The sequence below is a fragment of the Myotis nattereri genome (genome assembly GCF_964212035.1).
Source record: "Myotis nattereri genome assembly, chromosome: 4".
NCBI lineage: Eukaryota > Metazoa > Chordata > Mammalia > Chiroptera > Vespertilionidae > Myotis > Myotis nattereri.
In genome coordinates this window covers 13,880,736-13,908,281 of record NC_138079.1, presented here as the reverse complement: position 1 = coordinate 13,908,281, position 27,546 = coordinate 13,880,736, and the positions used below count along the sequence as shown (strand labels likewise).

Below are 27,546 nucleotides of genomic sequence, written 5' to 3'. Positions count from 1 at the left end.
TGAAGTCTAATTAGAATGATTTATGAGATGTCGGATGTTTGGTTTAAAATCCATGATCACTGTTGACTTCTGACTTCTGACACTGGACTTGCTATTCATTTTTTAAGTGTCATTATTCTTTTATGAAATGAAGTTTCTAGTAATTACTATATACATTTGATGTGAGGGTCAGAAGATTTTTATCTGTAATCTCAGTAAAGTGGATTAAGTGCTGTAAGAGAAACAACACTCACTTGAAAAGTCATAGAGTGAAAGATGACATTTTTTTTCTGTGTGGTTGGAATTGGTGTTTTGTCTGATGCATTCTACAGTTTAAAACGTCATTTTATGGACAGCGACACTGATAGACATTTTTTTCAAGGAAGACATATAAGTAGCCATGTATATGAAAAGTGCTCAGCACATTAATCATCAGGGAAATAAAAACCACAGTGACATATCGCATCAAATCTTTGGAATGGGAAAAAACAAGGGAGAAGTGTCCAGGATATGGAAAAAGGGGAATCCTTCTACACTGTTTTGGGGAATGTAATTTGGTATAGCCACTATGGAAAACAGTATGGGGGTTCCTCAAAAACTTAGAAGTAGAACTACCACATGATCCAGCAATTTGTGTTCTGGGTACATATTGTAAGAAAATGAAAACAGCATATTGAAGAGATATCTGCACCCCCGTGTTCATTGCAGCATTACCCACAGTAGCCAAGATAGGGAAGCAACCTACGTGTCCATCAATGGATGAATGGTTAAAGAAGAGATGAATATACTAGTATCTTCAGCCTTGAGAAAGAAGGAAATTCTGCCACTTGTGGCAACATGGATGGACCTTGCAGGCATTATGCTAAGTAAAAAGTCAGACAGAGAGAGACAGATACTGTATGAACTCATATATATTAGGGATCTAAAAAAGCCAAATTCATAGAAACAAAGACTAGAAAACCCGAACACAAATTGGCAAAAATTGGGTTAGGTATTGATAATCTCTTTTCATAATATCCAGTTATAAATCCATTTCAAGTTATTTATTGGTCAAATAATGGGATATTTGACCTCCCAATGTGTAATATTTAATGAATATATATGTACAAGACAATAAGAGGTATTTTGCTGCATAGCCTTTACAAGTACAATAAAACCTCTTGTACAGATATAATTTAGATTTAACTTGCTAAGAAAAGAAATTGTGGGTTGTAACATGCTAATTATATCTCTTAAAATTTCAAAATTTCTTGTCTGTGGGTAAAAAATGTCAACATATCTTGGCAACTATCTAAAGTTATTCTGGCTCTTACTTAGTTTGTTTTTACTCTTGTCCTTTTAAGGCCAGTGGAGATACTTATTTTAAAAAGTTTCAAATCAGTGGTAGCAACTGAAGTTCTTTAAGAATAGGAAACTCTGTGTTCTGTAGTTAGATGTAAAGCAATGGCAATTCCCCTGTTGTGATGGGCTATACATATTGGCTAAGGAGTGAGGATATTTCCAGTGTGAGATTTTGTTCTTGAGTGCCCATTGATAGTAATTTTTTTTGGGGGGGGCGGGTGTTGTGGGAGGGGAGAAGTGTGGTTGAGCTCCAGTATCATGAGAAATTGTGAAGTGGCAGGCAATATTTATAATCAATATGCAGGGCAAATTCCCATAATTTGAGTCGACACTTTCAAGTAGTATGAAGTGAGAACATGGTGCAGGCCAATGTGTGACTGGCATTGGGGGCTTTTTGTCTGATAGATTGTGACAGTCAGAGTTGGTACTTGACAGTAGTTAAACTGTGGACTGGCTTTAGAGAATTATTTTATTTTATTTTTTTAAATATATTTTATTGATTTTTTACAGAGAGGAAGGGAGAGAGATAGAGAGTTAGAAACATCGATGAGAGAGAAACATCAATCAGCTGCCTCCTGCACATCTCCCACTGGGGATGTGCCCGCAACCCAGGTACATGCCCTTGACCGGAATCGAACCCGGGACCCTTGAGTCCGCAGGCCGACGCTCTATCCACTGAGCCAAACCGGTTTTGGCTAGAGAATTATTTTTGAATTTATTTTATTTTTTGTTACCAGACTTTGTCCTGTCAGTTTATGATTAGTAGAGGAATATAAAATAAAATAAAAGCTGCATATTTATTTAAACTATTATTAGGAAGAATATTTGGGAAGACAGGTTGCTTTTCATTTATAAGCTTAAAAGCTGTGGTTCAGTGATACAGTGTAGGAGATGGATGGTGAGTCTTTAGGAGCTGTGGGAAGGGAGACTCCAGCACCAGGGACATATGGCAGCAACAGTATGTTCTGGGCAGTCAATGTGTGTGAAAGCACTGTGTTAGAAGCTGTACTAAGCATGCTTCTCTGAAGTTCCAGCCAAAAGAATAGTCAATCTACCACTGAGCCTCTTTGTTATGGAATGAATTAGAAAACTCCTTCCTATTTAGGGAGAGTAAAGATGGATGGTATTGTGCCTATGTCAATCTCTGTTCAACCTGCCATCATTGTGACGGGTCTCTAATTGCAGCATCTTAGACTTTACTTCTCTGGCATAAGAAGAAATGCTCCTATAGCTTACTAAACTCGTGAAATCAGCTGTTAAAACATTCATGGAATCTAGGGGAGCTTGGATGGTTATGGATTCCAGAATTGGGTCACTGTCTTTTTTATTTTCAGTAAAGATGAGCCCTGAAATTATATATTGTTATTATCACAATCATTAATTTTGTCCAGATATATTCCCCCCAGAAATGTAGACATATGTGTGGTTAGTAAAATTATACATGGTTTGGCTACTTTAATAGTATATATTTCCCAAACTCAATAATTTGAGCATTTCTATTTTATAAACTTGGGAAGATTTATAGGACATTTATGTGCCAGTCACTGTTGTAAGTGTAAAACCCTATGATAATTTTAAGTAGAGCTCATGATGAATTATAAATGTTCCTTCATTAGAACTTATTCAGTAAGCATTTAATGATGCCACCTCTTTGCCAGGCACTACTTTAGACCCTGTGGCTATAGATATGCATAAGACAGTTTCTGTGCTCAAAGAATTAATAATCAATTAGGAGACACATCATGGAAAATATATGGTGTTTCCATAAATCTAAGATAGTGAGTGATATACCATTGATTTAATATTCTTTTTAGTTGTAAGTGACAGAAAATCCATCCCAAATGGTTTAAAGGAAAGGGGTACGATAGTCACATTAAGAAGCATCCTAATTTCAGCAACATCAAGAGGTTTTCAAAAATCCCGAAAGAAGCAAGATCATTACAGCTCACAATGCTTGAGGAAATTTCACAAAGGTAATGAAAGGGGAAATGATTTGTCGGATTATTCAAAAAGGCTACAGAGAAGAAGAAATGCATCTATGGCACCATGATACAGGAAGAATTTGACAGCCAAACAAGTCTTGGAGATGATAAAAGCCTACAGGAAGGGAAATTTGACTCACTAAGGTGTGTTCGGAACACCTGGAGGTTGGTGCGTCACTGGTGTAAGGTGTTAGAGGAGGAGCAATGGAACTTGAGAGTGGAGTTTATGTCACTAAGAATAACAATTCAGGTGGCCTTAAGACTGTGGTGATATTTAGGTTGGTCCCATTTTCTTCAGTGATTAATAGCTGACCCAAAATGGATTTCCTGACCTTCCATGTTAGTAAGGTTCAACCTCTTAATGTTCCCAGAACACACAGAGCAATCATCCCGTGTTGACCTGTGAACTTGGCACTCAGATTATATAGCTCTCCACCCTACCATCATGTCTTCCACTGCAGAACCAAGAGACTTGTGTCTCTCACTCCATGAATAATATCTCATGTCTCACCCTCACCTTGTCTGATAGAATTGGACATTTCTCTACCTCCTGGCTTTGCCTGCTGGCACCTTTGTAACTGTAGATTCCAAATATGGCTCAGTGCTTCTTCCCATCCATGCATGGTGCTCTTCATGGGTTTTTCCCAGATTCTGTTTGCAAGTTACAAGTTGCAAGTATCAAGTCCCAGGAGCCCCAGAGCCTGCTTGATTGATGGCTCCATCTTAGAAGCCAACAACCCAGGGAGTATATATTTGGGCAGTGGACTAAGGCAAAAACCTTACACTAGTCCTACAATTTCAGAAAGCAGCTTTCTTGAATCTAAATAAAAAGGTGTCATCTCAAATGCTATTTAGAGAAATGCTCCTAATGCAAAGCCCATTTTACTTATGTTACATGCTCTACTAAGCAACCATTATTGATTTTACAATAATGGTGCATACATTAACTCAACAAGTATTTATTAACTGGGTGCATAATAGATAGTGAACTAAGTGTGGGGAATTGAACATAGAACAAGAAAGATTGAGTTTCTGCCCTAACTGTATTTAGTTATAACAACCATTAATTATTATATTATGTATATTATTAGGAAAAGCTGTAATTTTTAATTTCTCTTTGAAAGGAAGAAGCAGGGATGGATATTTTTTGTGTGTACAATGAATGATGCTGTGCCATTTCTCTTGGTAGTGACATACTAGTTACAATACAGAAGTGCAGTTTTGGTGAGCAGAATGATTGCGCAAATGAGGTATTCAATATTCTTGTTCATGTTGCTAATTTATATTAATCTACACATTCTCTGCACCCTAATATTAATAAGGTGGTTATGCTTATTTTTCAATTTTACATAATTGTGGTCTTTTAAATGTCCCTGTGGAGTGGTAGGCTATAAAAATCCATTCAATGTGTTAAATTATTCAATTTTAATACATTAAATTGCATATGTACATAGATATATAAATAACAATATTTGAAGTATCCTAGTGACCAATCATTATGATCTTGGGCATGAAGTGATGACAAATTATGAAAGTGATGCCTAACAATGGGAGCAAAACTAAAGGTCAGTCTATTGTGCTAACATTTCTGTGTTTTAGAAAACAGGTTGGAGAACTGGGAGGGGGATTTTCTTAAAGAAGATGGGACACCTGAAAAAAGGAGATAAGGCTAGGTGTGGCAGCATACTCTGTTTACTTGTTGGTTTTGTGTGAGGGACAGGAAACCAAGGGTGTTAACACCAGAGAGTCTCCAGCTGAAGCCATCAGCTAAAAGGAAGAAGAGATTTTAGAAGTGTCTAGCAACTTTAAGGCAAAGGATAAAAAGTGACCTGCCTAAAGAAAGAGAAAAAAATAACATTTAACAAGTAGTGTTTAGAAAACCTCAATTTTTACATTCCCCCATTCACATCAGAGTGTAGTTTCTGTCTAGAGTTGCTATCAGGTGAATTGGATGATTGCGCAATACAAGAACTCATCAGTTATTTTGTTGACGATGGCTATATCTTGATGCTAAAGTCATCAGTTTCTGGAGAGAAGTGGCTAAATAATTAACAAATTTAAATTATTTAATGCAAAATAATACTTTTATTTTCTTTCTGTGTGATAGAGGTCAGTAAAATATAACATTGAATGTAGTCCTTGAATTGAGAACAAGAGTTTGGCCTTCCAAAAGATAGGTACGATTTTTTAAAAGTATTTTTTTTATTGATTCCAGAGGGGGAGGGAGTGGGAGAAAGAAATAGAAACATCAATGATGAGAGAGTATCATTGCCTCCTGCACACCCCACACTGGGGATCTAGCCTGCATGTGCCCTGAATGGGAATGGAACTATGATCTCCTGGTTCATAGGTTGGCGCTTAACTCTGATCCACACCGGCTGGGCTAGATATGATTTTAACATGTTACCGAGTATAATGTAAATTTATAGTACTCATGTTTGGGAAATAAAAATTTAGAATATTCATGTGAACCTCATAATCTTATTACATGTGAATATAAGAGTTCAAATTGAAAAGGAGCGGAGAGAAAATGGCGGAGGTTTAGACAGACGTGTCGGTGCCTTGTCCCGGAGCAGATAAGGGCGGGCAGCTGAAACGGGTAGCATACAGCCCGAATAAGCAGAGGAGATTCAGCTGAGACAGTCTGCAGCCAGGAAAGACAGAGAAAGCCTAGATAAAGGGAACGGTTAGAGGCTGAGGCTGAAACCTCTCCAGGTGCGCCGGCACAGCCGCGGAGACCATACCATCTCGGGTGACTGTCGCCGGCATCCAGAGACCAGCTACTAACCCGGCAACAACGGCTCTCAAGCAGCGCGACTACGTGAACTCAGAGGAACTCGGCTTCTCCCCACAGAAAGGTTAGACTTTCCCCAAAGGTGCGGTTTGCAGTTTAGGTTGGAGAGTGGAACGCGCGCAGGGGGGTGGGGGCTCTGCGCCCCACAAAGACCGCGGCCGTTGGAGCCAGCGTGACCCACGAGTGTGGAAGGGCACCCCCAGGGCTGCTGGCAGAAGGGAACACTATAAATAAGCCCACAGTTGGACAGGACACAAACGGGCAGCCTCAGATTACGCCAGTTTGCCGGCTACTCGGTGCCAGGAGCCAGAGCGCGCGCAGAGACTTCGCGCAGATTTGGAAGGTGAAGCATTGCGAGTTCGCACAACTTCCCAGGCTCTTAAATCTGTGCGTTTGATTGTTGAACCCAGTGCAAGGGACTACCCAGTTGGGGTCAGTCACAGAGCTTGTAAGGGAAGGCTGTTTTGGGGGAGCCTGGGAAACAGAGCGGGGAGTGACTACTGGAAAACCAGCTCTGGGCGGAGGACATTCCCAAACCAGCTTCCGGTACAATAGAGAACACCTGGTCAGAGAGGTCCTATACCCTCGGAGGTCAATCCCGATGCACTGCCACCCAGAGGCAGAGCCATGAACTGACTCTTCTGTAAATACAGATAAGGGCTGTCTGGGAAACCAATGTAGCCTGCCTTAAAATCAGGACTGTGGCTTACAACACAGAGGAACAGTGTATCAGAGGAAAATTCAACATTCTCCTGAATACCTGGTGTGCCAAAAAGAGGAGCATAAGATCTGAAGCACCTTCATTACAGCCCATTTTTTTTAATTATTTTTTTTTAATTATTGTTTCACCTTTTAACTAAGAAACCATTTATTTTCTTTTTTCATCACCTGATATTACCCTTTTAATTACTACATTTTTATTTTTAACCAGTATTATTACTGCTGCCATTTTACCATTTTTTTTTTTTAAAGTGTCATTTTATTTTCTCTTTATTTTATTTTGGGACTAAGGTTCTCCATTCTATTTTCATCGTTCCTTTAGCATCATTTTCCTCTACCTCAATTGTGCTGCTGTGCTAAAACTCTCTTCCCCACTTTTCCCCTTTTGCTGTCCTGTTTCTCTTACCCTATTCCTGCTTTAGATTTTTCCTATTCTTCATACGCCCTGTCTAAATTTCACCCTACTTATATATCCCTTTTCCAATCACCTGCTCTAAATCCTTATCCACCTCTCCCTTATCTTTCTTCACTATCCAAATTTTTTTATTCTCTCCTTTTCTCTATTGTTCTGTTGTTGCTTGCTCGATTGTTGAGTATATTGTGTTGTTTTTTTTTTTCTTTTCTTTTCTTTAAGGATTGTATGTGAGGTTGTTCTGCTTTTTCTTTTTCTTTTTCTGTCTCCCATTCCCCCTCCCCACCCCAACCCCGGCCAGTTATTTTTGTGCTTCTGCTTTCCCTTGCCTCACTTGATATTATTGGCTGTTTGTAGTTTGTATTCACTCCAGAGATCCGTTGCTGGAATTTGTTGGGATTAGTGGCGGTTCTATCGGAGTTTTCTCCTCATATGAATAGTCTCCTCCCCTCTTCTACTTCATTCTATTTTTCTTTTTTTTTCTTTTTCTTCTTCTTTTTTTTTTCTCTTTTTTCTGTTTTTCTCTCTATCTTTTTCTCTTCTTTCTTCCTTACCCCCCAACTCTCTTAGCTTGGGTGGCCATCTTTATTTGGGGTTATTAATACCGTAATTCATTTGTGTTCAGTGCCTGGTACGTTGTGCCTTGTTGTGTTGTATTTTGTGCCTTTAAATCAACGCAGCAGATCCAAGCAACAGCGGCCTCCTGATCTCCACACGCTCTGTCTGAGGAACAGCTGCTGTGGGTGAAGCCTCCCTCCACCAGCCAGAAGAGCCACAACAGCTGTGAACAGCACCCATCAGAAGACCCGCTAACAACAGAGGAGCAGCTGCTACCACAACCGCCCAAGGAGCAACCACAGCCCGAGGAGCCACTGCCACCTAGGGAGCAGCCACTGAACGACTCAATATCTATATACGTCAGTGAGATCAAACATGGGTAGACAAAGAAATCCCCAAAGGAAAGAAAAGGAGGACTCACCAGAAAAGCAGCTAAGTGATACAGAGGCATACAACATGACAGAAAAAGAATTCAGAATAAGGGTCCTAGAGTGCATACACCGGATGGAGGAAAAAATCGACAACTTATCCAAGAAGCAAGAAGAAACAGATGAAAAAATCGACAACTTAACTAAGACCCAAGAAGAAATGAAGTGCGATATAGCTGCAATAAAGAACACCATTGAAAGTATCAACAGTAGACTAGGAGAAGCGGAAGACCGAATTAGTGAATTAGAAGACAGGGAAGCAAAACACACCCAAACTGTACTTCAGTTGGAGAAAAAAATTAAAAGACAGGAGGAGAGCCTAAGGGAGCTTTGGGACAACATGAAACGAAACAACATACGAATAATAGGGGTGCCAGAACAACAGAAAGAGGAACAAGGATTAGAAAACCTATTGGAAGAAATAATATCAGAAAACTTCCCTGAGGTGGGGAAGAAAAAAGTCACACAAGCCCAGAGAGTCCCAAGCAAGGTGAACCCGAAAAGACCCACACCAAGACACATCATAATTACCATGGCAAATGTTCAGGACAAAGAGAGAATCTTACAGGCTGCAAGAGAGAGACGGAAAGTTACATACAAGGGATCTCCCATTAGATTATCAAATGATTTCTCAACAGAAACACATCAGGCCAGAAAAGAATGGACGGAAATTTACAAAGTGATGCAAAGCAAAGGACTGAATCCAAGAATACTCTATCCAGCAAGGCTATCATTCAAAATTGAAGGGGAAATAAGAAGCTTCACAGACAAAAAAAGGCTAAGGGAGTTTATCACCACCAAGCCAGCAATGCAAGAAATGCTAAAGGGACTGGTGTAAAAAGAAGAAATAAAAATCCCAGAAAGAAAACAGCCACACACACAAAAAAAGAAATGGCTACAAACAAGTACCTTTCAATAATAACTTTAAATGTAAACGGGCTAAATGCTCCAACCAAAAGATATCGAGTGGCTGAATGGATAAAAAATCATGACCCATACATTTGCTGTCTACAAGAGACCCACCTCATTAGAAAGGACTCACACAGACTGAAAGTGAAGGGATGGAAAAATATCTTTCAGGCTAATGGAAAAGAAAAGAAAGCTGGGGTAGCAATACTTATATCGGACAAAATAGACCTCAAAGTGAAGGCCATAACAAGAGATACGGAAGGCCACTTCATAATACTAAAAGGATCAATACAACAAGAAGATATAACCCTGATAAACATATATGCACCCAATGCAGGAGCACCCAAATACATAAAAAATCTTCTGGAAGATATCAAAGGAGAGATCGACAACAATACAATCATAGTAGGGGACTTTAATACACCACTGTCATCACTGGATAAGTCCTCTAGACAAACAATCAGCAAAGATACAGCAATACTAAATGACTCGCTAGATCAGATGGACTTAATAGACATCTTCAGAACACTTCACCCCAGTGCCACGGAATATACATTCTACTCAAGTGCTCATGACACATATTCAAAAATAGACCATATATTGGGTCACAAGCAAAGTATCCCCAAATTCAAGAAGATTGAAATCATAAAAAGCGTCTTCGCAGACCACGATGGCATAATATTAGAAATAAACTACAATAAAAACAACCCAAAATACTCAAACACCTGGAAGCTGAATAGCATGCTATTAAATATTGATTGGGTTACCAATGAAATCAAAGAAGAAATTCAAAACATCCTGGAAACTAATGACAATGAAAACACAACAATCCAAAACCTATGGGACACAATGAAAGCAGTCCTGAGAGGGAAGTTTATAGCTCTACAGGCCTATCTCAAAAAACAAGAAAAAATGGTAGTAAATCAGCTAACTCTACAACTCAAAGAATTAGAAAGAGAGCAACAAGAAAACCCCAGAGTGAGCAGAAGGAAGGAGATAATAAAGATTAGAGCAGAAATAAATAACATAGAGACCAAAAAAATAATACAGAAAATCAATGAAACCAAGAGCTGGTTCTTCGAAAGGATAAACAAGATTGACAAACCTCTAGCCAGACTCACCAAGAAGCAAAGAGAGAGGACCCAAATAAACAAAATCAGAAATGAAAGAGGTGAAATAACAACAGACCCCACAGAAATACAAATGATTGTTAAAAAATACTATGGACAGCTCTACTCCAACAAACTAGACAACCTGGAGGAAATGGACAAATTCCTAGAAAAATACAACATTCCAAAACTCAATCAGGAAGAATCTAAAAATCTCAACAGGCCAATAACTATGGAAGAAATTGAAGCAGTCATCAAAAAGCTTCCAGCAAACAAAAGCCCAGGACCAGACGGCTTCACAGGGGAGTTTTACCAAACATTCAAGGAAGAACTAAAACCTATCCTCCTCAGACTACTACAAAAAATTCAAGAGGAAGGAACACTTCCAAGCTCATTCTATGAAGCCAGCATCACCCTAATACCAAAACCAGGTAAAGACAACACAATGAAAGAGAATTACAGGCCAATATCCCTCATGAACATAGATGCCAAAATCCTCAACAAAATCTTAGCAAATCGGATCCAGCAGTACATCAGAAAGATCATACACCATGACCAAGTAGGATTTATCCCAGGGATGCAAGGATGGTACAATATCCGCAAATCAATAAACGTGATACATCACATAAACAAATTGAAAGAAAAAAACCACATGGTCATATCAATTGATGCAGAAAAAGCATTTGACAAAATTCAACACCCATTTTTGATAAAAACTCTCAGCAAGGTGGGAGTAGGAGGATCATACCTCAACATAATAAAAGCCATATATGACAGGCCCACAGCCAACATCATTCTCAATGGACAAAAACTTACACCATTTCCCCTAAGAACAGGAACAAGACAGGGATGCCCCCTCTCACCACTCCTGTTCAACATAGTACTGGAAGTGTTAGCCATTGCAATTCGGCAAGAAGAAGAAATAAAAGGCATCCAAATTGGAAAAGAGGAAGTAAAACTGTCCTTATTTGCAGACGACATGATATTATACATACAAAACCCTAGAGACTCCATCAAAAAGCTACTAGACTTAATACATGAATTTGGCAATGTAGCAGGATACAAAATTAACCCCAAGAAATCTGAGGCATTTCTATACACCAATAGTGAACTTTCAGAAAGAGAGATTATAAAAACAATCCCGTTTACCATCGCACCAAAAAAACTAAGCTACCTAGGAATAATCTTAACTAAAGAGGTAAAAGACCTCTACTCAGAAAACTACAGGACGTTGAAAAAAGATATAGAGGAAGACATAAACAGATGGAAGAACATACCGTGTTCATGGATTGGTAGAATCAACATCATTAAAATGTCCATACTACCCAAAGCAATCTATAAATTCAATGCACTTCCCATTAAAATACCAACGGCATACTTCAGAGATCTAGAACGAACTCTCCAAAAATTCATCTGGAATAAAAAAAGACCCCGAATAGCTGCAGCAATCCTGAAAAAGAACAAAGTAGGTGGGATCTCAATACCAGATATCAAGTTGTATTACAAAGCCACTGTTCTCAAAACTGCCTGGTACTGGCACAAGAATAGGCATATAGATCAATGGAATAGAATAGAGAGCCCAGAAATCGGCCCAAACCAATATGCTCAATTAATATTTGACAAAGGAGGCAAGAACATACAATGGAGCCAAGATAGTCTCTTCAATAAATGGTGTTGGGAAAATTGGACAGATATATGCAAGAAAATGAAACTAGACCACCAACTTACACCATACACAAAAATAAACTCAAAATGGATAAAGGACTTAAATGTACGACAGGAAACCATAAAAATTCTAGAAGAATCCAAAGGCAACAAAATCTCAGACATATGCCGAAGCAATTTCTTCACTGATACAGCTCCTAGGGCACTTGAAACTAAAGAGAAAATGAACAAATGGGACTACATCAAAATAAAAAGCTTCTGCACAGCAAAAGAAACCATCAACAAAACAACGAGAAAACCCACTGTGTGGGAAAACATATTTGCCAATGTCATATCTGATAAGGGCCTAATCTCCAAAATCTATAGGGAACTCATACAACTTAACAAAAGGAAGATAAACAATCCAATCAAAAAATGGGCAAAGGACCTAAATAGACACCTTTCAAAAGAGGACATTCAGAAAGCCAAGAGACATATGAAAACATGCTCAAAGTCACTAATCATCCGAGAGATGCAAATCAAAACAACAATGAGGTACCATCTCACACCTGTCAGACTGGCTATCATCAACAAATCAGCAAACGACAAGTGCTGGAGAGGATGTGGAGAAAAAGGAACACTTGTGCACTGCTGGTGGGAATGCAGACTGGTGCAGCCACTATGGAAGACAGTATGGAGTTTCCTTAAAAAACTGAAAATGGAACTCCCATTTGACCCTGTGATCCCACTTCTAGGAATATATCCCAAGAAACCAGAAACACCAATCAGAAAAGATATATGCACCCCTATGTTCATAGCAGCACAATTCACCATAGCTAAGATTTGGAAACAGCCTAAGTGCCCATCAGTAGATGAATGGATTAGAAAACCGTGGTACATCTACACGATGGAATACTATGCTGCTCTAAAAAGGAAGGAACTCTTACCATTTGCAACATCATGGATGGAACTGGAGAGCATTATGCTAAGTGAAATAAGCCAGTCAATGAAGGAAAAATACCACATGATCTCACTCATTCATGGATAATAGAGACCATTATAAACTTTTGAACAATAATAGATTCAGAGGCAGAGCTGCCTCAAACAGATTGTCAAACTGCAGTGGGAAGGCCGGGGAGGGTTGGGGGGCAGGAGGTAGGGGGGTAAGAGATCAACTAAAGGACTTGTATGCATGCGTATAAGCATAACCAATGGACATAAGACACTGGGGGATAGGGGAGGCTGGGGGACTGTCTAGGGCGGGGGGATAAAATGGACACATATGTAATACCCTTTGTAATACTTTAAGCAATAAAAAAATTAAAAAAAAAAAAAAAAAAAAAAAGAAAAGGAGCCTCACTATATGGGGGCTACCTGCTTTTGCTAGTATTGTCATCCCAGCCAATTTCTCTAAATGTTTTACTGTCTCCTGACTGAAAGTGGTGGTAATATGGATGTTCTTAAGATCGTGTTTTGTGTACCAGGATTATTTCATACCAGTGGGCATTTTCTTTTGTGAGCTTGGATTACCCAGGTGTTCTGATTTGAAGTAGCACATGCCTTTTCCTGATGCCAACAGTATATATCCAGTGAAGGTGTCAACAGAGAGCTGTGTTAAATAGTTTTACCCTGCTACTCTTCTCAATTAGCTATCCTCTCAAGCCGCCGCCTGAGGGGATTCAGAGGATGGAGCTGATAACAATCTAATGTTGCCCATTCTCGTCTGCTTGGGCTGCCATAACAAGATATCATAGCCTGGGTGGCTTAAACAACAGAAGTGTTTTTTCTCAGAGTTCTGGAACCCAGAAGTCCAAGATCAGTATGCCGGCAGGGCACATTTATAGCGAGTCTTCTTCCTGGCAGCCACCCTGTTCTCTGTGTCTTCACAAGGTGGAGAGTAACACCTCTGGTCTCTTCTTCTTCTAAGGACAACAGCCCTATGGGATTAGGACCTCACCCTGTGATCTCATTTAACCTTCATTACCTCTCAAAAGGCCCCTTCTACAAATATAGTTACACTGGGGACTAGGGCTTCAATTTATGTATTTGGGGGTGGGGTGGGGTGGGGATGCAGGTGGCTCTGGGGAGCAAGGAATTCGGTCTATAAAACTACTCATGCATGTGAAGGTATAGAACAACATGACTTGGAATTGCTGGGTTTTTGTTGTTGTTGTTCTGTATTTTCTAGACATAGCACTTGTAAGTTCTGCTAGAGAATTACCTCTCCCCCCCCCCCAAATTTGACACTATTCTTTCCTTATCATTGTCTCTTTTCCTCCTGTTGAAGATGGCTTTGTCTGAAATGCAGTCTCGGTGTTTGTAGATTCCCATTTGACTACGGATATAAAGACTTATTACACAGTAATTATATAAAGGCTATGAAAAGGTGTTGTGTGTAGGATGGGAAATATGTAGGTGTTGTATGTGGGAAAATGTCCACTGTGCTCGTCAAATAAAAACAAAATCAAAGGGATGAATTTTTCTCTGTCAGTTGGTGAAAGCAGGACAGGATGTGAGGGCGGACGTTCTCAGGGCACTGCTGGTGGGCAACAGGGCAGTTTGTTTTGGCTCCTCAAAGTCTGAAGTATGCACAGCGTCCTCATTCCATCAATACCAGATCTAGGAATTTATTAAAAATGTCAAAAATGTAAAAATGGAATAAAAATTGCAAAGAAAAGATAGATAAATTATAATACCTGTGGTTATTGAGTACTAAATATTTGTTACATTACTATAGAAAAGTTTTGTTGATATAAGAAGTAGTTCACCCCCTAGCTGGTTTGGCTCAGTGGATACAGCGTCGGCCTGCGGACTGAAGGGTCCCAGGTTTGGTTCTGGTCAAGGGCACATGCCCAGGTCTGGGCTCGATCCCCAGTGTGGGGCGTGCAAGAGGCAGCCGAACCATGATTCTCTCTCATCATTGATGTGTCTCTCTGTCTCCCTCTCCCTTCCACTCTGAAATCAATATATATATTTGCCCAGAGCCTGAATTCACGTAGGCCCTACATATATATATATATATATATATATATATATATATATATATATATATAGTTCATATTTTGCTGAGCAAAATAAATTTTTTAATTAAAAAGCATTACGTTGAGACCCCCTTATGTAAAAGTTATAATGCAGAATGAGTCATTTCAGAAAAAAAATCAATAAAATATATACCAAAACATCAAAGTGCATACACTATCTGGGGTGGTGGGTTTACTGCTGATTGCTGTTCCTTTGCTGTGTGTGTGTGTGTGTGTGTGTGTGTGTGTGTCTACATTTTTGGATTTAGCATAGATTAACTTCTAATTTTTAGTGGATTATCTCTAATTAAAGCTGAAGTACTTACCCATAGACTGTGAAGTCAGGAGGCTTAAGGCTGTTTATGTTTACCATTCAGTGATCCATAGCTCTGTTCTGGCAGACTTTGCACAGCCCTCCCGCTCCTCCCTGTGCTGTGAGATAAGGAGATCGGGAGTGGAGGCTGATAGGCTTCACCATCCATACATAGTGATGACCAAGTGGTTCAATGAACTCTGGATGTGAAAAATTATGAACCATGAAAATTATTCCAAACCATTTTTGTTCAGGCACAGAGGTTGCCTTGGGTCACAGTAGCTTTGTCTGAGGGGGATAAGCCTTGTGAATTTCACTTCTCTTTCTTTTATTGCTATAGGAGAAAGGGGGCGCAGATAAACAGACTAAATTATTATTTATATTCTGTGGGTCAGAATTGTCAAGTGCCTAAGGATATACCTTCCTATTAAATCACGTATTTTATTATGACAGGTTACTGTCATAGTTTTAAGAGTTGCATTTCATATAAATTGGTGTGTAGACAGCATTTAGGAGACAGTACAGGTTATGCAAAATAGGTTGACACATCAAAGAACACTAAAATAGGAATGAAAGGAGAGAACATCTGGGTTCTAGGTCTACTTACGTTACTTAATAACTTTGGGACCTCATATAATTTGTCAAAAAAAAAATGTGTTGATGATAATACTGGCCCAGAGCCTGAATTCACGTAGGCCCAATAACATTTAAAAATCACAAATGTTAGAAAATAATTTAAAATATATGACTCCTCTTTTCTCAGCTTTGGGCTGTCCTTAGAGTCCCCTTTGGAAGCCACAGGCATGGCTATGGGTGCAGATGCAAAGCCAAAGGTGCATCTTCCACTAACCACACGAGACTTAGCCTTTTTCTTTTCTTCTTACTTTCCACCCCTCCCCCTTTCCTCATCTCCCAAACCTCTCCTAAACCTAAGGGCATGGCTTTCAGGCAATTTTACCTGGACACAGCATTTGTTCATCTGTTTATCTACATCCTCATAATTGAGACTTGAACAAATAAAAATAACAGGTATGAAAGCAAGTTGAATACACAACTGCACTTTATTGTCTACCTGATTCCACCACCATAATTATTTAAATCTGTTCCTTTAATACTATTGGCATCCATCACCTAAACTACTTTCAATAGCCATGGTTGCATTTTACCAAATTATATTTACTTTGATCCTTACTCTTTTTTCAAACTCTGCTTCCTAGTATTATTTCCCCAACCCTCTTTGTATATATTGTTTGTAACAGACTTGTTTTTCCAATGCTGTTCCAATCCCTATTGGTAGCAGTATAAAGAATTTACTTCTAAAAAATTAAAAACAAGTTAAAACTAAGTGGAAATTTCCAATGAGCAAATTAGATGACCAGTTTTTTGTGTTTTTTTTTTTTATTATATATTTATTGGCATAAGAAAAGGCCAAATCTATAGAGAATTTTCATGAGTTTACTTGAGTGGCCACATATACTGGGTGCAAGATCTCTGCTCTGAAGACTGCTTTGGAGTGTGTTTTATGCATTGAAATTAAGGAGAGGATATAGGAACACTGGAAAAAGCACAGTGAGGATTGGATTACAGGAGAGTTAACAAGATTATGTGTTCCCTTGAGGGTTAATATTCTCATCAAGGGGTAGTACTTTTGGTATTTCAAAGGCATGTTAACCTAGATGCACAAGAACAATGGACAAGGCTGGCTTAAAACCTTTTACTAAAGTTATTGACTTAGGGCATTGACTACCCACCATGGCCTGCCCAGTTAGTAATTAATAGTCAGTTCGCCCTGTCAGGTTATTTTCCCTAGACTCCTTTTCTTCCCCCTACACATATTTTAAGGAAAATTTGTAATGGAGCCCTTTGGGTTTGCATATCCCTAAATTATTAGCTAATAATATAGTGTTAGGGCTGCTATGAAAATTATGTCACTTAGTGTAAAAGCCAGAATGTACAGACACAGTGTAATAGGAAATACCTTTTAGCATTCACAGAGCACAGGTGCCTGGAGGGACATGGAATAAGATAGCTTTAGGTAAGAAAATACCCTTTATTTAGTCCTAGCCTTTTATATGAATGATTTTGTAATGCCTCATTAAAAATGTTGTCAGTTGCCCAGCCAGCATGGCTCAGTGGTTGAGCATTGACCTATGAACCAGGAGGTCAAGGTTTGATTCCTAGTTAGGACACATGCCCAGGTTGCAGGCTCGATCCCCAAGTAGGGGATATGCAGGAGGCAGATGATCAGTGTTTCTCTCTCATCATTGGCATTTCTCTCTCTCTCCCTCTCCCTTCTTTTCTGAAATCAATAAAAATATATTTAAGAAAACAAAACAGTCCTAGCTGGCTTGGCTCAGTGGATAGAGCTTCGGCCTGTGGACTGAAAGGTCCTGGGTTCGATTGCGGTCAAGGGCACATGCCCAGGTTGCAGGCTCCACCCCCTGTAGGGGGGCGTGCAGGAGGCAGCCAATCAATGATTCTCTCTCATCATTGATGTTTCTCTCTCTCTTTCCCTCTCTTCCTCTCTGAAATCAATAAAAATATATTAAAAAAGAAAAGAAAACAAAAAATGTTTTCAGTTAATTATTATTTCCTATACTGATGAGCATTGCTAGATAACATATGTAACAATTATTTTGGTCTTATTCATTTGTTTAAGACAAATGCAATGGTATAAAATATTAGTATAACCTGTGCATGTGTGTTCATTTATGAACTGGGATGATGTTATGAGTTTCTCCTTTCTTTCATAAATGAACTCAGACAAAACAAACTATGGCAAATGAGCTTTGCTAGATTTAAGGAGCTTTGCACAGAGTAAGAACTTGGTAAATATTTGTGGAGTGGGCTAGTTATTTACTATATTTTACAAAGCCAACTAAATTTCTTATGTTAATTGTGCTATTTCTTAATTATTTATAAATTATTAACCATTTCTTTCTGTGATTTCTGTAGAAAGGGGAACATAACAGGTTTTCTTTTTAGGTTGAAATGTACCAATGCCCAAGTAATAAATTTACCTAACAGATATGTAAAAGTGGTTTGACTAGCTTCTTTTTAAACTCAACATTTCTTTATATCTTTACTCTTTCTTGTAATCTTATTTTCCATTTTCCTTCCCCCATTTATCTCAAAGATGAAACACAAAGTTGTGCATGTATTGTGGAATTTGGTTGGGGTTGCTATAGGAGAAACTGTTCTATTTATTTGTTTCCCCTTCTGCCATTTTGTTATGGGTTTTCTCTGTAGTTCATAATTTTCATTTTGCCAAAGTATATGGCTTAGAGTTGCCTGATACTTGTGTTTGTTGACAGTGACAACATCAGATTGCATTGAGCGTGTCCTCTTGCATTGCAGGAGCTATGCCTGTCCCCGACCAGCCTTCATCAGCCTCAGAGAAAACCAGCTCCCTGAGTCCTGGCCTAACCACCTCCAACGGGGATGGCTCAGAAACAGAAACCACCTCTGCCATTCTTGCCTCGGTCAAAGAACAGGTAGAAACATTCCACTTATACTTATGGGAGTATTTAAACAAAAAGTTCTTTCCTATTGAATAATGATCATTGGAAAAAAATTCATGATTTACTAGTGGATTGTTGGCATTCATTATCAAATTAATATAAATATATGATTACAGTTGTTTTTGACTCCATGTTTTTTTTTCATAATTCAGGAAGATATTCTTGAAATAATAGCCCATAGGGCAAATACAACTTTACAGTCATACTTACATATTGATGAAGTTTTGGCAGATTTGGTGATGGACCTAACTTTTAATACTATTAAATGCACTAAGTCAAATAATTCGTCTTTAGAAAATATAAAGTCTAATAAACTGTCAAAATGTATCCACAGGGCTGAAAAATTAGCATGTGTGATAACAGGTGAATATAATGTTGGGCCGATGCAAATTTGCCTTCTCAGTGTTTCTGAGAGGATGGGTCTGGAAGAACACAAGAATTTCCCCTTTAAAACTAATTGACATTTTGATTGTTTCTTCTTTCAGCATTACTTTGCCATAAAAATGAATAAATAAATAAAATTTGAAGGCTTAGAGCTAAACAAATTATTTCTTAAAAGTCTTGTTCCTTGTAAATAAGAGATAGTAACTAATTAAAGAAAGCTGGAAAGTCAGCATTTTTAATCACTTCTTTTAGCATGTGCTAGAATATAAGTGAGAATTGTTATTAACAAAGCATCCTGTGATTGGATTATGTGATTTTTGCATGTTGAATTAACAACCACAGTGGGTGAGAGTGGCATAACTTATCTAATTTCAAGAACATCTCAACAAAGCAATAGTCTAAATGGGGCAATAAAGGATCGTTACTCTACTCAAAAAGGGACTCTAGTTTTTTGTTTGTTTGTTTATTTTTTATAAGTAGGGACTAATTTAGGTAAAAGTAGGAAACCACCTTTATGCTCAAGCTATCAATAAGGAAATTGAAGGAAGAGCCATTGACAGGCCCTGGCCGGTCGTTCAGTGGTTAGAGCATAGGCCTATGAACTGATGGGTCTTGGGTTTGATTCCCAGTCAAGAACACATACTTTGGTTACAGGTTCAATTCCCTGCCCTGGTCAGGGCTCGTGCAGAAGCCAGCCAATTGCAGAAGCCAACCAATTGATGTGTCTCTTTCACATTGATGTCTCTTTCTCTCCATCTCTACTCCTCCTTCCCATTCTCTCTACAAATCAGTGGGAAATGACGATATAAAAAAATTAAGAAAAAAAAAAACAAAGTGTTCCACCAGATCTGAAGGTGTGCAGCTAAGTAGGTACACAAAAGAAAGTTAAATAGCTTGGTTGGATAATATAGTTTGTAAAAATAGTCAGTAAGCAGGAGATAAATTTGAGGCCTAGGCAGTATTGCTTGATTAGTTTACTTTCAAGTGCCAACCTGGGAGAGTTTTCTGATTATTTTTAAGGAACAATGGAAAAGGTGAGCAAAGGTTCATGCCACTCGTCTCCATACACAGGGTACTGTTTGTAATGGTTGGATTATGCCATGCTTTCTTATTTTGGTATGATTTGGAAGCCCTGCTAGGCCAGTAAATTCACAGTAGTGACAAAATATAAAACATAATACATAACTTTAACAAGAAAACTCCCAGACCTGTCTGATGACAACTATAACATTTTGTCAAAGGACATAAAGGGATTCAGAATAAATGAAAAGTCATGCCACAATCCTGTGTAGGAAAGCTTGATATCATAACCACATTACCCACTCCCAAATGGCATATAACGTTTAGACAGTTCTGGTTAGGAAGCTGTGGCTGATGGTTCATTTCTTTGGCAATGGATCAGACTATATTAAAGATTACATGGAAAGTATAAATATATGAGGCCAAGGAAATTTTTTATAAGAGAAATTTTCACTTTACCAAATATGTTCATCACAGTAGTGTCCAACTTCCCACAGATAGAAAGAATGATTTCTAGAAGATATAGCTGCGGGTTCAGAACAGGTTCAAACATGTATTCGAGTTATATGTATTTGAAGTATTTTTGTTTTAGCACAAAGCAGTGGTTTAGATGGCATTAACATAATTGGCTAACCATCTGGAAGAAAATTAAAGAACATAACTCAAAACATATACAGAAATAAATCTCAAAAATAAGCAATGTAACTGTATAAAATAAACTATAAACACATTAGAAGAAACATTGGGAAAAAAATTTATAAATTACAGATGGAGCCAACTTTTAAGTATGAAAGGAAATTCAGAAACCACACATGAATGATTGGTGCAAGTTGGCAAAGTGAATACCAAAAATAATAACAAGCAAAAACTCAACATAAAATGTAGAAAAATGGGCCAAGAGAATATACGTGCCACAAATATAGGCAAAGTATTGATATCATTAAAATAATAAGATTTCTGGTATTGATTAAAGATAAATGAAAGAACAGAAAACTAGGCAAAAAAAATATGAACAGACAATTCACAGAAGTAAAATGCAAGTAACCAATGAATATTTCTCACCATAATGTGCTAATCAGGGACATAAATTTCAAAATAATATTATTTTCTTTAATCTACCAAATAATAAATATCTAAGTGTAGTATATATTGTAAGCGAGCCAAGGGTTAAGGTTTGAGGAAATTCACGTTCTTTTTAATTCAAAATGGGGATGTGTATTGTTGTTATATTTCTGAAAATGATATTTTCCTATGAATTAGTATTTGAAATGTTCAATAGCCTTTGATTAGCCTAGCTTAGACTGATATGTTTATAAAACTGAGTGAACTAGAACATAAGATTTTTATGCATATGAGAATTTACTGTAAAATTAGTTGCAATAGAAAAAAACATAAAATTATACTGATTGATGAAGAGTTGAAAATATGATATATGTCTTTTTTGTAAAATACTTCATATGAAAGATAGCAAACATATATTCTGAGCTGACTGCCATGTAATAGGTTACATAGTTGATTTGCTCATTCATTAAACATACAGAGCAACTTATATAAGCAAAGCACAATAAAGGGTAATAAAGGAAAAGTATATATAAAGAAAACTATCTGATAGAGGTCATTGGAATAAGTTGTTAATGAGATTAAGTACACAAGTTCTTAGGCAGGTTAACTGCATAGAAATAAATTCTAGTTTATCACTACATAATGAAACTTAAGTCATGCAAACCCCAGGTCATGAAATGCATCCCACATAGCATTGTATGGCATGACTAAGATATCTGTAACTTAAACCTTAGTATCTTTGCACTCAGCAGCTACGGATTGCTCAATGAAGAGCTGTTCATTGATTTTTTCCTCTGTTCTAATTTCCTGTTTTGATTGCTTTTTAACTGGTAAATGTTACACTTTTATATCAACATAAATAGAACCATGAATTCTGTTACACCCTGTGGGTAATTTCCTGTGTTTCAGACCATCTCATTTCTAACTGTTCCCAAGTCTTTCCTCGTATAGGGATTTAAGAGAGAGATAACTGGTCCCCATTTCCTGTCCTGTAAGTGAATGTCTTCCACCAGAAGAGGAGGAGAGGACAGAAGTGGGGTGTGTGATATCCTGTTCATATTATTTGAATAAATAACTGACAAAGGTGATTGATACCATTTATCACATATGTGGAGGCTAAAGAGTAAGACAAGTTGAGGGATTTATTTTTAAGGATGGGAAATATTCCTATGATGATGGCAATGACCAAGAAGATATTAATGATGCTTGGGGAAGGTGGAAGAGTTTGATAATTTCAGGAGAAAACTCACTGAGTAGGTGAGAGTGAACAGGATCCAGTACAACAGTGGAGGGAATAGCGATAATTCATTTGTAAGAGCAGGAGAGAGGCCACGCATGTGATTGCAGGTAGGCTGATGGCTTGTAGTCTGTGTAGTGTTGGTCTGAGCCAAGGTGAAGAAGCAGAGGCCGTGAAGATGAAGGATGCAAGAGAGTGGTTATTACGATGGATCTTGGAATGACACTGATTGAAAGGGGATAAAGACAGAAAAATGGATAGGGGTGGTGGATTCACAAAGTGAATGCATACACATGGTGATAGCTTGAGAACCTTGGGCTTGAAATCAAGAATTTAAAAGCAATTATAATTAATGTCAAGACCTGGATATGCCTCTGGGAAACGAGATCAAAACAAGAAATGAGAGAGAAAGCTTTTTGTGGACTATGTGCAAGCCCATGTGAGAATAATGACAAAGCAGTGGTGATGAGAGAGAGTGAGCTGAGCCTGAATCATCCATCAGCGGAGAGACCCGAGGTGGCCTCATGACCCTGAGAAGTACAAACACATCTGCTCATGATTGGCCTGAGCACAGCCATCCTGGTCTTCATTTGTGTGTTTACACTCTTTAAAAGATTGTTAATAATGTTGGACAAGAATTTGCATTAATTCATGCTATGTAGGTCTTTGTATTTTATCTTAAATCAGCAGTTCTCAACCTGTGGGTCGCGACCCCTTTGGCGGTCGAGTGACCCTTTCACAGGGGTCGCCTAAGACCATCCTGCATATCAGATATTTACATTACGATTCATACCAGTAGTAACATTACAGTTGTGAAGTAGCAATGAAAATAATTTTATGTTGGGTCACAACATGAGGAACTGTATTTATAGGGCCAGAAGGTTGAGAACCACTGTCTTAAATAAATGTTTACTGTATTCTTAAGAAAAAAAAAATGACTTTCTGAAAAATATACTTGTTTCATAATAATATTTCTTTCCCTTCAGTTGATCAATGTTTCATCTGATCATCAATGCTTCCAAAGTTATCATCGAAGGGGTCTTCATACATAAGTTAAAAAAATCCTGGGGCATTTTTTAAATCTTTAGAGTTCCTCTAGTTCATTGACCTTTGTAAATTATTATGGCTTGGCAAATGTTTGTAATAATTCTACTAGCCAGGTATATTCATGAATAGATTGCGTAGCAAATGTCTGGGTCTATACCAGTATATGCAAATGTGTCTATTCATTGCATTTATTCAATTGTGTTAGGTGTCTACTTACTGTACGCCTGGAGCTATGCTTCCTCTGGGTGATACACGGATTTAGAGTTTACCTTAAAGTAGTTATCAATGGAGTTAAAACTAAATACATAAAAAGAGCCATAAACTCTTTAAAATCTGTACATAAAAGATTAAGAAAACTCTCTAGTCCTTAAATGATCAAACTGCAAATAATTTATGGTGATAAAAACATTCTTTAAAATTGACAGCATTTATAACCACAGACACACTATTTCTACAGTAATTTCTCTTGCTGTTTAAATTCCACACAGATTGTAAATCATAGTCTTGATTTTAGAGGAACTTTTCAGTACCATTATTTAGGATTTTGGTAATTGCTAGGTGGTAAAGCAGAAGTCCTCTTGCTTTTAATCATTTTTATTACTGTATTTGCTACAGGAAAGCAAGGGTAAAGGCCTTGCTGAGCTTTCACTATCGGCAAAACTGTTGTACAGAGCACTTTACATAGGCTATGTCATATGAATGAAGGTAGTAAGCATTTAAATAGATGCCTCATTAAAAATCTAATGAAATCTTGATCTTTTACATGGATTCATGTGATGCTAGCATGCCTTTATTTTTATTTAGCTTCTACACTTATAATTGTGATAACACATTAGCTCTGTATAACAAGAATATTATTGGAAAGGAACACGTTATAAACTGCTTCCTTGATTAGTATTCTTCCAGTGCTACGTATCACTGCAGGATCTTTCAGCATTATTAGTGTTACCATAATGTGCAGCAATAGTTTCTGATAATGAAATGTGGAAAATGACCTATAACTATTAATCAAATTTCAGAGTATATTTTGGAAAGCATCTTATAAAATTAATGGCAAAATTATCATCCATGAAAAAAAGGAAATTAAAACACCTTTAAGAAAGGTCAAGAAGATAGAGACGGATTATGAGCAAAGACTAGTGAACTTTATATTCATTTAGTCAGAGAAGAAAAGAATTATACATATCACAATGCCACAGTTGAACTTTCTTTGTATATCAAAATTATAATGAGAATTACTTAATTGATGATCTTTCACCTTGTTTCAAGTCACATGCCCATTGAAATATTTTAAGAAAAACATAATTTTCCTGAATTTTTATTATAGAACATAGACTACATTAGGATCATTGTTGGTTTCAAGATGGATTGAAATAGGAAGGCACAAGGTAGAACTCAGCCAGAAGCTGTGGAACCGGGTCCTAGTTAATGGTATAGCTCATATCAAGGAAGGGGCAGAGCCCAGAGTCAGAAAATATCAGAAAGCCTTGTGAATATCCTACTCACGGAATGGCAGGCAGGGGTAGACTGACCACATTGGGTGTTCATACTTCCAGCAGGGCAAAGAAAGACCAGGGCTTATGTCGAATTCTGGAGTTCAGAGTAGGAAGGAAAGACTGATGAGACTTACTAGGCTTGATGTGAGTCTGTTTCTTTATGGATCTTTTTCATCACAAAAATAATGGTAGGGACTAGAGATCAAGGAAAAACAAGGATCATAAACCACTTGTGTAAGAATTAATTTAAGAGTTCAGTCATGAGTGAATAATTCGGGAGTGGATAATCTCTTTTCTCAGCCCCCACTGCCATGCTCCCTTATGTGTATTCTATTCTTGCTGGTTAAGTTATTTTGACTTTTCTCCTAAAACAATTTTTCCCTTAAAATTTTAGTTTGTAACTCAAGACACATATGCTTTAATCTATCTTTATAATCAGCCCAAATTCTCTTCTAAGTATTAATTTATTTCCTGTCTGCTCTTTCCCCTTTGAAGGTATTTTTTCTAGAGGCTATGATGGAGGAAATATAAATGGACTAAGCTTTCATATGCTAAATTAGGAGATAAGCTTTTAGTGTGTGTGGTTTGTAACATGACATTATGGTGCATTTCTAATGCTTCTTTCACATTTATCATTAGAATTATTTGTTAGATGTTTCTCTGTGAAATCACATTATTTTAAATGTGATATTTTAACATTTTAATGAATTTCCCATTATAAAATAATTCATGCACATTGTAGAAAAGTTTAAAAACTCAGGGAGGAATGAAGTTGAAAAGTTTATTTAGAATATTACTGCAACTAGAGGTTGTTGCAAAGATTTAGGGAGATTTCCTTCTAAGATTTATACAACTATATAATTATTTGTACAATGTTATATTTTGCTTTATAAATATTTATACTTGATATAGTTAACATTATATTAAGAGTAGTTTTTCATATCATTAAATATTATTTGTAAACATTTTCCTAATGGCTGTGAACTGTGATTCACTGTGAATTACTTAATATTACAATGTTATTTAACTTTTCCATCTTTGTTGATCACTTAGGTTGGTTCAGTTTTCTCAAAATGAGAAAAAAAAAAGACATGTCATGCTTCCTGGTACATAAATCATTGGGTCTACTTTGACAAGAGCTGCCTGGGGCAAAGTTTTGAAAAAGAGTTTTAAAGACCCTTACAAACTCACTGGGAAAATATCTACTACTTAATTACTGGGAACCACAGGCAGGACCTATGAAACAGGAGATCCTGGGTATAACAGTCAGTGCCCTACATAGGGTTTACAAAGTAGGAAATTAACAGACAGAATATTCTAGAAGGAGTAAATGGGGAAAACATGTTCAATATTCAGAGAAACTAAACCAAGTATCTTAGGAATTATCATAGAAGAAGAAATGATGTTAAATAGTATCTCAGAATAGCAAAAACATTTTTAAAGCATACATATTAAATTTATTTACAATTTATATTCTTTTCAAAATACATTATGAATATCTATAAAATAGAAAATATGGGTAATATTTTCTATTTATGATCAAGAGGTTGATAATTTAAAAAAATATATTCAGTTTTCCTACCTAAAGCCATGTAGTAAATTGTTGTACAATTGAAATGAAAAGTTAGATGGTTTTACTCTGAATCCAGTGCTCTTTTTATTATGCTACATTGTCTCATAATCTATAGTAATAAAAGCATAGTATGCTAATTAGACCAGACATCCTTCGGGGCATCCTTCTGGATGACCTTCTGGACGCCAGGGCTGCAAGGGAAGCCCGGGTTCTGGGTGCCAGAGGGAAGCTGGTGCCGGCAGCGGGGGGGAAGGAAGGCCTACTCTTGCATGAATGTTGTGCATTGGGCCTCTAGTTTAAATATAAAATGGTTTATGATACATTTACTGTCTTATCATTTTATAAGAGAAAAATTTCTCTATAACCAAGGTTTTGCTGATTTCAAGTTTAATGGTTCCCCTGCCTGCCTAGGTCTTATTTAACTAAGAAAAGAAAGGTGTGCAATTTTACACCAATTTGATCTGCCTTATATTTTTGGAGTCTGAAGGAATTGTTAATGGCAGTCCAAACAAAATGAATTCAAGGAACTTAGATACCTCATTGTGAATGTCTGCAGAGAAGATATGGGAGGAAGGGAGTTCTGTAGGTTGAACCACAGCATTGCTTTTCTCCAACATTCCTGTTTCTGAGAGGCAGTGGTTTAGATGGAAGTTATCTTTAGCCTACATCAGGGGCACAGGTAAACAAGCCCCAGGCAGCCCATCGATCATGTTCACGTTGCTATCACTCAGCTGCCATCATTAAAGGAATGTGCAGATCCATACCGTGGGCTCTAAAGGAGCTAGCTATACGGTCCGCTTCCATAGAAGAGTGAAGACCAGCACCTTCCTTTTTGACTAATGACAAGTCCTGACTTTCACATTCTACTCAAGGCCTCTGGAAGCAGCTGGACCCCTTGCCTTAGGAGAACAGACACAGTATGAATAAGACCAAAACTAACAAATATAACTTTTGACATGTAATCTTCAGCATTTAAAGTAGCCAATACTAAATAGAT

General features: G+C 37.6%; 1 protein-coding gene across 2 annotated transcripts in view; it reads left to right on the top strand.

The window, feature by feature from the left end:
* Positions 1-27,546, top strand: part of CTNND2 (catenin delta 2) — a 784,675-nt gene that overhangs the window by 129,845 nt on the left and 627,284 nt on the right. For both annotated transcript variants that reach the window (XM_081089970.1, XM_081089969.1), the window contains exon 2: positions 18,567-18,703. In XM_081089970.1, coding sequence (XP_080946096.1) covers positions 18,567-18,703 — 137 coding nt within the window. The remainder of the gene's footprint in view (positions 1-18,566; positions 18,704-27,546) is intronic.